The sequence below is a fragment of the Lithobates pipiens genome, unplaced genomic scaffold, assembly GCF_037356315.1.
Source record: "Lithobates pipiens isolate NorthernLeopardFrog02 unplaced genomic scaffold, aLitPip1_a1.2 Scaffold_18, whole genome shotgun sequence".
In the NCBI taxonomy this organism is placed as follows: Eukaryota; Metazoa; Chordata; class Amphibia; order Anura; family Ranidae; genus Lithobates; species Lithobates pipiens.
Window position 1 is genome coordinate 28,420,180 of NW_027507758.1, and position 14,017 is coordinate 28,434,196.

Sequence of the window (14,017 nt, forward strand, 5' to 3'; positions counted from 1 at the left end):
CTCTCCGGTGGTGATCCCCATCCTCTCCCTCTCCGGTGGTGATCCCTATCCTCTCCGGTGTTGATCCCCATCCTCTCCCTCTCCGGTGATGATCCCTATCCTCTCCCTCTCCGGTGATGATCCCTATCCTCTCCGGTGGTGATCCCTATCCTCTCCGGTGGTGATCCCTATCCTCTCCCTCTCCGGTGTTGATCCCCATCCTCTCCCTCTCCGGTGGTGATCCCTATCCTCTCCCTCTCCGGTGGTGATCCCCATCCTCTCCCTCTCCAGTGGTGATCCCTATCCTCTCCCTCTCTGGTGGTGATCCCTATCCTCTCCGGTGTTGATCCCCATCCTCTCCGGTGATGATCCCTATCCTCTCCCTCGCCAGTGGTGATCCCTATCCTCTCCCTCTCCGGTGGTGATCCCTATCCTCTCCCTCTCCGGTGATGATCCCTATCCTCTCCGGTGGTGATCCCTATCCTCTCCCTCTCCGGTGGTGATCCCTATCCTCTCCCTATCCGGTGGTGATCCCTATCCTCTCCCTCTCTGGTGGTGATCCCCATCCTCTCCCGTGGAGATCCCTATCCTCTCCCTCTCTGGTGGTGATCCCTATCCTCTCCCTCTCCGGTGGTGATCCCTATACTCTCCCTCTCCGGTGATGATCCCCATCCTCTCCCGTGGTGATCCCTATCCTCTCCCTATCCGGTGGTGATCCCTATCCTCTCCCTCTCCGATGGTGATCCCTATCCTCTCCGGTGGTGATCCCTATCCTCTCCCTCTCCGGTGGTGATCTCTATCCTCTCCCTCTCCGTTGTTGATCCCCATCTTCTCCCTATCCGGTGGTGATCCCTATCCTCTCCCTCTCCGGTGATGATCCCTATCCTCTCCGTTGTTGATCCCCATCCTCTCCCTCTCCGGTGGTGATCCCCATTCTCTCCCTCTCCGGTGGTGATCCCTATACTCTCCCTCTCCGGTGATGATCCCCATCCTCTCCCGTGGTGATCCCTATCCTCTCCCTATCCGGTGGTGATCCCTATCCTCTCCCTCTCTGGTGGTGATCCCCATCCTCTCCCGTGGAGATCCCTATCCTCTCCCTCTCTGGTGGTGATCTCTATCCTCTCCCTCTCCGGTGGTGATCCCTATACTCTCCCTCTCCGGTGATGATCCCCATCCTCTCCCGTGGTGATCCCTATCCTCTCCCTATCCGGTGGTGATCCCTATCCTCTCCCTCTCCAGTGGTGATCCCTATCCTCCTTGGTGGTGATCCCTATCCTCTCCCTCTCCGGTGGTGATCCCTATCCTCTCCCTCTCCGGTGGTGATCCCTATCCTCTCCGGTGGTGATCCCTATCCTCTCCGGTGATGATCCCCATCCTCTCCCGTGGTGATCCCTATCCTCTCCCTATCCGGTGGTGATCCCTATCCTCTCCCTCTCCGGTGGTGATCCCTATCCTCTCCGGTGATGATCCCCATCTTCTCCCTATCCGGTGGTGATCCCTATCCTCTCCCTCTCCGGTGATGATCCCTATCCTCTCCGGTGGTGATCCCCATTCTCTCCCTCTCCGGTGGTGATCCCTATACTCTCCCTCTCCGGTGATGATCCCCATCCTCTCCCGTGGTGATCCCTATCCTCTCCCTATCCGGTGGTGATCCCTATCCTCTCCCTCTCCGGTGGTGATCCCTATCCTCTCCGGTGGTGATCCCTATCCTCTCCCTCTCCGGTGGTGATCTCTATCCTCTCCCTCTCCGTTGTTGATCCCCATCTTCTCCCTATCCGGTGGTGATCCCTATCCTCTCCCTCTCCGGTGGTGATCCCTATCCTCTCCCTCTCCGGTGGTGATCCCTATCCTCTCCCTCTCCGGTGTTGATCCCCATCCTCTCCCTCTCCGGTGATGATCCCTATCCTCTCCCTCTCCGGTGGTGATCCCTATCCTCTCCGGTGATGATCCCTATCCTTTCGCTCTCTGGTGATGATTCCTATCCTCTCCGGTGTTGATCCCTATCCTTTCCCTCTCCGGTGGTGATCCCTATCCTCTCCCTCTCCGGTGTTGATCCCTATCCTTTCCCTCTCCGGTGTTGATCCATATCCTTTCCCTCTCCGGTGTATATCCCTATCCTTTCCCTCTCCGGTGTTGATCCATATCCTTTCCCTCTCCGGTGTTGATCCCTATCCTTTCCCTCTCCGGTGGTGATCCCTATCCTCTCCCTCTCCGGTGTTGATCCCTATCCTTTCCCTCTCCGGTGTTGATCCCTATCCTTTCCCTCTCCGGTGGTGATTCCTATCCTCTCCCTCTCCGGTGTTGATCCCTATCCTTTCCCTCTCCGGTGTTGATCCCTATCCTTTCCCTCTCTGGTTATGATTCCTATCCTCTCCGGTGTTGATCCCTATCCTTTCCCTCTCCGGTGTTGATCCCTATCCTTTCCCTCTCCGGTGGTGATCCCTATCCTCTCCCTCTCCGGTGTTGATCCCTATCCTTTCCCTCTCCGGTGTTGATCCATATCCTTTCCCTCTCCGGTGTATATCCCTATCCTTTCCCTCTCCGGTGGTGATTCCTATCCTTTCCCTCTCCGGTGTATATCCCTATCCTTTCCCTCTCCGGTGGTGATTCCTATCCTTTCCCTCTCCGGTGTTGATCCCTATCCTTTCCCTCTCCGGTGGTGATCCCTATCCTTTCCCTCTCCGGTGGTGATCCCTATCCTTTCCCTCTCCGGTGTTGATCCATATCCTTTCCCTCTCCGGTGTTGATCCCTATCCTTTCCTCTCCGGTGGTGATCCCTATCCTTTCCCTCTCCGGTGGTGATCCCTATCCTTTCCCTCTCCGGTGGTGATCCCTATCCTTTCTCTCTCCGGTGGTGATCCCTATCCTCTCCCTCTCCGGTGTTGATCCCTATCCTTTCTCTCTCCGGTGTTGATCCCTATCCTTTCCCTTCTGGTGGTGATCCCTATCCTCTCCGGTGTTGATCCCTATACACTGCCCTACAATCTGCAGATCCCATGCTCTGCCTCCTGCTGACATTTGTCAGTAGACAGGTTAGCTCCGGTGTGGTGTGGCGGTGTTTATGGGAGAAGTCATCCATGACTCAGCCCTCTCCAGGGCCTTTCCAGGAACACGTTGTGATAACAATTTCGGGTCATCCAAGGAAACCGGGACAGCAGCCAGATAGAACACACTCCGCCCCCTATAAACATCAACACATGCACTTTCCAGCGCGGCCAATCAGCGCTCGTCTTTTCCTCCGTCCGTCCAACCATTGGCGGAGGACGGGAGGCTATGGGGTTGGCTGTGCCGGAATTGGAGGGCGTGGCTGTGTGCCGCAGAGTCTCTGTGTGTATGAGTGAGATGTCAGAACTTCCGGCGAGCTGAGCCGGTTTAGACCGGTCTGAGGAGAGACGTGTGTGACAGTTACAGAGGACAGGCTCCATTCTACTGAGGGGGCTTCGTATTCGGTAATGCGAGGGAAGGACGGCGCTGGGGGGTCCCCTTTGCACTGTTGAGGGGAGGTCTGTCATGTGACTCGGAAAGGGACGTGACACCTTCAGTGTTGGGGGTTCTGTCATGTAACTGGGGGGTCTTAGGTGTCAAGATGGGGTTCTGTCATGTGACTGGGTGGTCCCCCTAGTGTTGGGGGGTCTCAGGTGTCAGTATGGGGTTCTGTTATGTGACTGGGGGGTCCCCCTAGAGTTGGGGGGTCACAGGTTTCAGGATGGGGTTCTGTCATGTGACTGGGGGGTCCCCCTAGTGTTGGTGGGGTCACAGGTGTCAGGATGGGGTTCTGTTATGTGACTGGGAGGTCCCCCTAGTGTTGGGGGGGTCTCAGGTGTCAGGATGGAGTTCTGTTATGTGACTGGGAGGTCCCCCTAGTGTTGGGGGGTCTCAGGTGTCAGGATGGAGTTCTGTTATGTGACTGGGGGTCCCCCTAGTGTTGGGGGGGTCTCAGGTGTCAGGATGGGGTTCTGTCATGGGACTGTGGGGTCCTAGTGTTGGGGGGGGGGGGTTGCAGGTGTCTGGGGGGCCCTAGTGTTGGGGGGGCATGGGTGTCAGGGTGCGGTTCTGTCATAGTGACTGGGGTATCCACTGTATTGGGGTCATAGTTGGAAGGAGATGTGGGATCCTCTTTGTTTTAGGGGTCACTGGTGGTGGTATGGGGTTCTGTCATTTGACTGGAATGTGCCCTCTGCACTTTGGGGGGGGGGAGCACTGGTGGGATGGGGGGATTCTCTCCTGTGACTAGGGTGTCCCCTTTGCATTATTGGGGTCACTTGTAGGGGGGTGGGGTTCTGTCATGTGGCTTGGGCATCCCCTCTTCATTGTGTTGGGGTGAAATGGGGGAAGGTTTGTCATTCAACTTGGGTGTCGCTCTGTGTTGGGGTGACTGGTGGTGGGATGGAGCTGTATGTGGGGATTGGGGGGGTCTCTCCTCTATACGATGTTGGAGGCATTGGTGGTGTTGGTGTCTGTCATGTGGCTTGCATGTCCCCTCTGCGCTGTTGGGGTCACTTATGGTGGGATGGGGGAGGGTCTGTCATGTTGGGGTGTCTCTCCTGTTCTATATTGGGTTAATTGGGGGGGGGGGGGGGGTTCTGTCTTGGAGTGACCATTGTTTAGTAAATTCAGATCACTACTGGTAGGATGGGTGACGGGTCTGTCCTGTGACTGACTTTACCCTCTGTACTATTGGTCCTTGATTGGGGGGGGGGGGGCCTGGTCTATCATGTCACTGGTGTTGGGATGGAGGAGGGTCTTCATGTGTTTTCCGTGTCCATTTTGTGCTGGGGTCCCTAATGGGGAGCAGGGGGGGTCCTCTTCGTTTTTGGGTATGTGGTGGTGGATGGAGGGGTTCTATCCCGAGTCTGGAGTGTCTCCTCTGTGTAGGACTCGCTGGTGGGAGGATGGGGGGCCGTCTGCACTGTTGGGGGTCACTGATGTGGGATTGGGGTGTTCTATAATGTGTGGTGGGGGATGGAGGTTTTCTATAATGTGTGTTGGGGTGACTGGTGGTGGGAAGAAGGGGGGATGTGTGTGTGGGGGGGGGGGGTTCTTCTGCAGACCTTTCGCCCTCTTTCTGTGACACATATCAGTGCTGACAGCTGTGTGACATCTCCGGTTTCCTGTCTTTTCAGGGAAGACCTCCAACAAGGCTTCACCATGACACCTTCTCAAGTCTCCTTCTACATCAGAGGGGCAACAGAGCAAGGTAAAGCCACAGCTCCCCTCCCCCGAATATGCGCACATGCTAAAACGCTCATTTTAGTAGAAGACCCTAATCCACCGCGGATCGCTTTTTCTGAGGGGGGGCAGTAAACATTACCTGCAGTGTGAAAATGCACGGAGTCTTGCGCCCTTTGTTTTAATGCACCTGGAATGTATTTCAGTTCAGCTGCAGTCCGACTTTTGGGGGCATTTTGACAGACATCTGTGCGGGTACCTGCAAAGAAGTCTTTACAAATCTCCCAGCACCTCCACCCCCCTACATCCCCCCCCCCCCCCCCCCCCGAAGTTGCCAAAAGTAGTACAGGAACTACCTTTGGAAATCGGTGCGGCGCCACTCCAATTGGGACGGTGCCATTGCCGGCAATAGCATGTCAAATCGCATGCCAAATTGTACCAATGTGAACCTAGGCTTACACTGAAAGTTTGATTAGGCTTCAATAACGGCCACTTTCACCCCCTTCCTGCCCAAGCAGGGGGGGGGGGATGTGTTATTTGTTTCTGTAATAAAATTTACAAATAAAAAATCTTTCATTATAAATTTAGGCCAAAATATATTCTGCTATGTTTCTTTGGTAAAGAAAATAACCCAAATCAGTGTACATTGTTTATTCTGTATGAAAGTTACAAACTATGGTATAGATCTGAAAATCAATCAATCTTGTTGTCCTGATATCCATTTCTTGAGGCCTGCAAACGCCAGGACAGTACAAATATCCCCCAAATGAAAAGTACCGTATATACTCGAGTATAAGCCGAGATTTTCAGCCTCTTTTTGAGGCTGAAAGTGCCCCCCTCGGCTTATTACTCGAGTCATCGCTGTCTGCCCGCTCGATCAGCGTGTTGAGCAGACAGACAGCGGCCATTCTATAATTCAAAAGCCGCGCCTCCGGCTCCGCCTTCGCCTGTGATAGGCGGAACACTGAATTTCCCAGCAGCCTGTGTTCCGCCTATCACGGACATCGTATCATCCTCGTACTACGGACGAGGATGATACGATGTACGTGATAGGCGGAACACAGGCTGCTGGGAAATTCAGTGTTCCGCCTATCACAGGCGAAGGCGGCGGCGCAGCTTTTGAATTTTACAATGGCCGCCGAGGCGCCGACGAAGAGGGCACGGCACGGCACGGCAGCACGGCACGGCACGGCACGGCACGGCACGGCACGGCACGGCACGGCACGGCACGGCACGGAGGCAAGGCACGGCGGCGAGGCACGGAGGCAAGGAGGCAAGGCACGGGACGGAGGCTCGGGACAAAGGCTCGGGACACAGGTAGGCTGGACACACACACACACACACACACACACACACACACACACACACACACACACACACACACACACACACACACACACACACACACACACACACACACACACACACACAGGGATGGATGGATGGATGGAGACACACACACACAGGGATGGATGGATGGATGGATGGAGACACACACACACACAGGGATGGATGGATGGATGGACACACACACACACAGGGATGGATGGACGGACACACAGGGATGGACGGACACACAGGGATGGACGGACACACACACAGGGATGGACAGGCATGTCTTACCCTCGGCTTATACACGAGTCAATAAGTTTGCCAGTTTTTTTGGGGGTTAAATTGGGGGCCTCGGCTTATATTCGGGTCGGCCTATACTCGAGTATATACGGTAGACAGTCTGATGTATTTTACTTTCAAATAATTTTATTAAGAAATCAAATAGTATACAATAGAATGAGCAGAACATTTTACAATAGTAGCAGTATCAAAGAGTAACCAGATATACTGCATTTTAAGTTTGCAGGAATAGTTACATTAGATGATTCAAAACAGGTCCGAAAACCTTTTATACACAGAGCGTATCCGATATAGAGCACCCAACCAGTCTGATGTATTTTGTAAGAGGCATGGAGAATTTTTCTTTTTCTTTTAAGTTGTAATTTTTTTGTAACAATTTTTTTTTTTTTTTTTTTTTTAAACGAAGAAGGTACTTTGATGGGTGGTGACAGGTCCTCTTTATTGGGGGGGGGGGGGTGAAATTAGTGTATGTTGGTGTATACTGTAAGCGGTAACAAGATGTTACTGCAATCTCCTTCTCAAACATGATCGGTGTGTGAGGATGGATGGGAACCCAGTAATGAATGAATGAAATACTTGTATAGCGCACAATGCGAACTGAATCGCCTCGTTACCGCTCTGTTACATTTACCACATGATCGGCTGCGATCCTTTCACAGCCGATCCCTAAACAGCCACCGGCCAATGGCTGTTTACCAGCGTCGGTGACAAGCAGTGTTCCCGGGAACAGACCGCCACCAACGCGCAGCACGATCACGCGCATGCACCATGCAAAGTGGGGCGGTACCATCTGTGATCACGTAAACAGCCATGCCCAATGGCTGTTCACCCCTCACTCGGTGGCGAGCAGTGTCTCCGTGACACGCTGCCACTGAAGGTACAGGGCTGCACACATGCGATCATGCGCATGCCCTGTTTAAATGGACGGACGTCATATGACGCCCGCCCAGAACAACAGCCGTGCCGCCTGGCCGTCATATGATGGGCGGTTAAAGGAATCTCCCCAGGGGAAGGGGCACTTTTTGCTCCATGTTGTAGGTGGTAGTGTTCCTGAAATATATGACCAACTGTGCACCCCCCACCCCTTCACCACTGTTCAACCATGCATCTAGAAAGGCACCAGATATTTATTTGGCAGTGACTGACTGTGGTTGTCATGGGCACCAGACCTCAAGACAAGCACCATCACAAAATATGAAGAGAGAAGGTGGCGTGCCAGTTACACTGTTTCATAACCTCTATCGTTTCAAGCAGTGATGAGCTCAAAATATTATTATTTATTTTAAATTTTTTTATTTTAGAGCTAGGCAATGAGAGGTCAAAGGTACCACATCCCAATAAGTGAGTAATATAAATTGGGAGAAAGCAGGCGGGACTTTTAAAGGTACCAAAATAATATCCAACTAGGCTTGTTAAAAAAAGATACATTTTTATTAAACTGAGTTTCTTTTAAAATGACGACAAATGTTCAAAAGAATCGCATATCATTTCAAATATCATATACCACCACTTCTTACTCTACATGTTTCGATCATAAGAGCTTCCTCAAGAGATTTTGAATGTGTTGCGCAAATATCCCCCAAATGACCCCTTTTTTAAATACTACAAAAGAAACGACAATCATAAATTAATTGTATTTAGAAATTGCCATAAGCAAATATTGCATAGTCGCATTACATCATGAATCGCAGATATATACCTTTTACACAGTGTGATAACGAGCTGAGGATGAATGCCTACTGGATGCTTTTATTCGTAAAAGATTGGTTTTTAGTTCCTAGATTGGAACCTGGATTAGAGAGGGGGGGGGGGCGCGGACCCATATGCAGCCAAAGAGAGAGGACAAATATTCTGAAATGTAAAATTTAAACTGTTGTAATGTAAAAAAGTTAGAAATTAAAAAAATTTACATTTTTAACTTGCTGGTCCTAATTGATTGGACCAGAATTAAAGCAAAGATTAGTATTGATTAGTAAAAGGTGAAACAAGGTTTACCTGAAATCTAGTTAATGGTATAGAACCAATCCGATCTTCTATCTCCAAAAATAAGGGGGATGGGATATATTCCTAGGATACCTGACACACAAAAACACAGCAGATGGTGTTCGCTGCACCTTGGCAGAGCCCAGAGACAGGCCTGCAGCACTCCTGCTGCCAAGTCCATCTGAGGAATCAGCTGGAAATAATCCTGCAACAAAAAAAAGAGAAAAAAACATTTCCTTTTTAATACAGGTTTCTATTGTAAATAATAGGAAGTAGATGGATTATTCCCCTCTTGAAAGGGGGTTGATATTCAAGGGTCAGTTTAGAGCAGGGGTGCCCAACCTTTTGAAGAGCAAGGGCCACTTAAGTGACTTGGGTCATGGGCCACAATGAGCAGAGCAGGCGGATGACAGGTCCATGCAGAGCGGACACAGCCCACTCTACTCTATCGGTCCTCCAATCTGCCCTTGAATTTTTTTTTTTTGCGAATCAGATTGGAGGAAGACAGGTGTAAAAGGGCACAAATCTGTTTACATCGGCCGTTTCATAGAGGTGAATGGAGGGTCCGATTTGAGTTGGACCGATTGTATGAAAGGGGCCTTTCACACTAATCCAGCACAGTGCACCGGTGTCTTTCCTGCGGGTTAGCTACACTTTGCCTTAGACTTCTATTATATCCTGCAGGGGTGGTGCACTTTCTGAAAGCTCACCAAACCCGCAGGTAATAACAGAAGTCTATGCCTCAGTGCAGGTAACCTGAAGGTGCACTGCACCTGCAGATCAGTTTGAAAACAGCCCAGTAACCACTGTGCAGATATGCCCATATATACACTGCAATTTTAGTAATTAAATGACCTTTAACAGTCTTTCATTCAGGTATCACCTGCTGTTGCTGTCCCCGGCAGAATGCATTTGGTATCAATGCCTGTGGCATGAGACGGCATTATACAGGAAGCATCAGCTTATACAGCTTTTCTCCACAGCTGCTTGCTTTGCCTGCTTCATTAACAACACAGATTCTCTGGGATGGTGGGTGTGCAACCCATGATCTGGGCTTACCAATCTGCCATCCCACAGAAGGAGGTCGCGGGCCACATCGGAGGGCTCCGCGGGGCTTATGTGGACCGCGGCCCACTGGTTGGGCACCCCTGCTTTAGAGAGATGCATCAAAACCACAGAGGACTAGATGACATTTCTTAAATCATCTGTGGCTATACAAACGATGCCCCCTATCCTGCATAAGCAGGCAACTGAAAACCAGTGAAACCAAAGCCCCCACAATGAGCGCAATCCATAGCCGTGAAATGAAATAGATATACATGCATACATACATATACATGTCAAAAAAGGCTTCCAAAAAGGCTTGCTAGGAAATGGGGGGGGGGGGGGGGGGGGGGGGAGGCGGGGAAGAGATGAGACCAAGCATTCTCTCTCATACAGAAGTTCCCTGTCAGTGCACGGCGGCAAGCTGCCGCCATTTGAGCTCTCTCCGTCCCAACGTAGTAGCTGGGAAGTGGATGTATTGATGGCGCTACTGAAGCCTCTTTAAACTTTATTCATAAAAATGCCTTAAAACTGAATGCATCATTCAGTCTGGGTGGTTTGAGAGCTGCTGGATTGTGAATCCATCGAGCTTCTCTCTGTAATAACAATTTATCGTTGTCGTCCCCTCTCTCATTGCTTGGTAAATACTCCAGAGCAAAAAAATATCACATTTTGGACAGATTGAATGTATGAAAAGGCCCATGTGGCAGCTAATGGGAGTTTCCATTTTGGATTTGGAGACTAGTTTGACGTTGGGCATGAATGCGATGAAAGAATGGTCTCTTTGTTTTTTAGTATGCACCACTGTAGCACATCATAATATAGACCACGCCGATTGACAATTGGCAAGGAATCGAGGTCTAAAAATACGTCCGTCTGGCAATGCAATCTCTTGGGCCCCATGGATGAACCTACATAAGTTGCATTTACCGCGGGGGAAGGTTTCCGTGCATGCATTTTGGCCTACCTTTCTGGGTTAATGGGGACTGTGAACCAGATTGTCTCTTAGACTTTGATCTTCTAAGGCCGCGTACGCACGCGCGGACTGTTCGCCCAACTTTGTCCGCTGAACAGTGTTTCAGCGGACAGTCCGCTCGTGTGTGGGCTTCAGCGGACAGTTTCAGCGGACAGTTTCAGCGGACAGTTTCAGCGGACAGTTTCAGCGGACAGTCTGACGAACAAAGTTTTTCGGAATTTCCGTAAAACTGTCCGCTGAAACTTGGTTTGAGTGGACAGTCCGCTCGTGTGTAGGCTTGTTCGTCAAACTAAGTTCCGCGCATGCTCAGAAAGGATTTACACGCCGAAGGTTGCATTGCAGTGTATAGGACGTCGTTTTCTAGTCCCGTCGTACGTGCCGTTCACGTCATCGCGCACGGTTTCAGCGGACTGTTCGTTCATCGTGTGTGGTCAAGTCCGTTCATGCTAATTTTGAGCGGACTGTTTGTCAAACTGTTTGACGAACAAGGTTGGGCGAACAGTCCGCGCGTGTGTACGCGGCCTAAAGGTTTTTCCGGGTACGTTTTTACATATTTTTATACAGTCTCATCGGCAAGCAGTAGGTACCAATATTTTTGCATGATACTTCTGATTTGTTTTTGTTGCCCAGAGTAACGGGTAATTACATTTTTTTTTTTTTTTTTTTTTTTTATCAGAAATAGTTTTTATTTTATTTTTTTGTTTCGCAGAGTACAATCATAGTAAACAATGTACAATCATAGATCAATGAAATCAGGATAAACCAAACAAGGGTGAGTATACATCTGAGGCATTGCATTATAAGGGTCTGTGCAAAACTTCCTCAGTTTAACACTGTCAATATCAAGGCATAAAAATGAAGCAAAAGAATTACAATATACAAAAAAGAAAAAACAACCCATGAAGAACTTTGAAACCAGTCCAGTCCAACAATATCTTAAGGATGTGTTTGATACCTCTACCCCTTGACCTCTTACGTTATTGTTTTATGTTTTGTATAGTCCCCCATATATATTATCCACCACCACGTTGTCTATCACCTTTCATCACCCCAACAATAGTCTGTCACGGATTAGTAGTTGATGGGGGGGGGGGGGGCTAAGCCAGGGGTTTCCAACCACGGCCGCCACATAGCTTGGAATTTACATGGGGCGTTTCTGTGTTGGTATGTTCGTTTTTCTCTTATCAATAATTTATTTACACTCTCCACCTGTTTTTTCTTAGGTTATCCTCTGGGTTATCCACAATTGTGCTATCAATTTACGTGCCACATAGAATAGATTTAGTATCGCTATGTGGGTCAGGGAGCCCAGCCTTTCCTCTTCCAATGCCCCCAGTAAACATATGGTCGGATCCTGTGGTATTAATGCAGTAAAAACCTTGGATGCCGTGTCAATAATCTCCCTCCAGTACCTGAAGAGTTTAGGACATTTCCAAAGCATGTGAAGGAGATCAATCCCCCCCCCCCCTTGGTAAAGTTCACACTTTGGACACAGGGGCGAGTCTCTGAGTCCCCATTTGTAAAGTTGCAGGGGGGGTCCTATATGATCTATGTAATAAGTACAAGTGGGATAACCTCTGTGATGCCGACACTGAAACCAGGGGTGCAGCAGAGAGGCATTGATTATATAAGGTCCTGTCGTATGATCTCGCTCCCGAATGAAGCCCCCCCCAGCCCCCAACTCATGGGGCATAGAGTTGTAGAGGGCCTCCACATAAATAGCCACCAACAGGGCACCCTTAGGGATATGAATCAAATCAAAGACCCCCAAAAGGTCCAGTGTGTTCCTGATGTAGGAAGCCAATGGTCCCACATGAGGACGAAGGTATTCGTCCACCATCTGGCTAGCTGTATCGGTCAGACATCCATTCCCTGAGACGATCAGCCGGCCCGGGGGATGGGTCTGATTCTTGTGAATTTTTGCAAAGTGTAAATTGTTGGAGTTTTTGGTGACCAAATATTCAAAAATTCCCACTTTTTGTAGTAATGAGATTTATGATGGGCAGAACCAATTAATATCTTATATTGGATCTCCATGTTCCCTTTTTTTTTTTTTTTTAAAGCAGGTCCATGACCATACTTTCATACTGGGCACAATCAATCACTACCAAGTTACCCCCTTTTTATCTAAGGGTTTGATAACTATATCGGGGTTCTGTTGTAAGGAGCGAACTGCTTTCTGTTGGTCAAGGGATATATTCGAATGAGAAATCCCTTTCCGTTTTGTTTGACGTATTTCATTGGTAACCTGCTGTGTGAATGCCCAAGTGTTTGGATTTGCTTGGAGGGCAGCAAATGTTTTGGGTTTGTATTCTTTATAAAAGCATGGAATCGATGGAGCATCGGCAGGAGGGACACACTCGGGTTGAGACGAGGGCCCCTCTGCCGAGGCTGGTTCTATCTCATCGGTGTGGCCCTCCTCCCAAAGCTCCATCAAATCATGGAGGGCTTTGATATCATTGCTGGTCATTTCACTCCACAAAGGATTATTAGGAGGTTGAATCGTATTTTTTATTTATTTTTTCTTGTTTTTGATTTTTATCAAAAATAACCTTGAACATAAATTTTTCGTGAGAATAAATTTAGGTCTTTTTAATAAGTTCAAATTGATCTACCTTTTTGAGTAGGGCAGAAAGTTAGACCCAAACCTATCACTCGAATCTGTTCCCTCAATAAAGAACAGGAAGATAGATATATTACCTCAATTTTTGTTTGGCTATCACTGTCCTCTGACTCATTTGTTTTCCGTATTTAATATCTTCTTTGAACCTGGTGCTTGTTGAGAAAAAATCGGGGCTGGACATAGGTTCTGCTGTCGAGAATTCCCGTTTGGGTGACTTGCCTCACTCGGTGTAGGCGTGGATGGCATTTGGGGCATTCCAGAAGGTACTGCCCCTCCTGCTTGATCCATGGGGCTCATTTGAGCCTGAGCCTCAAGTCATTTTCCAGGTGCTAAACGTGCATTAGATTGGGCCCTACCCATGCTGGGAGTACAGATAGTTGTGCAGGCTCAATATCTTGCTTATGTTTTTGTGGTTTCTAGGATGCCCGGCAGCCAGGCTTGGGTGCCATTGGTTGCTAGGACACAGGCAGCTTGGCTGCCTACTTGGGGCCATGTGACGGCACATCAGCGATAGGAAAAAAGGTATTTTACTGCTGAATAAAGACAAAAAACCCCCCAAACAAACAAAAAAAACACCTACTGTGTGGTATATTGTTCTTATTGCAGAGGGG

At 49.4% G+C, this 14,017-nt stretch overlaps 1 protein-coding gene across 3 annotated transcripts in view; it reads left to right on the forward strand.

Moving 5' to 3' along the window:
• The first annotated feature begins 3,280 nt into the window (after positions 1-3,280).
• The window catches only part of GPCPD1 (glycerophosphocholine phosphodiesterase 1), a 150,983-nt gene continuing 140,246 nt past the window's right edge, over positions 3,281-14,017 (forward strand). For all 3 annotated transcript variants that reach the window (XM_077485504.1, XM_077485505.1, XM_077485506.1), the window contains exons 1-2: positions 3,281-3,428; positions 5,103-5,176. In XM_077485504.1, the coding sequence (XP_077341630.1) occupies positions 5,128-5,176 (49 nt within the window). In that variant the 5' untranslated portion in view covers positions 3,281-3,428; positions 5,103-5,127. The remainder of the gene's footprint in view (positions 3,429-5,102; positions 5,177-14,017) is intronic.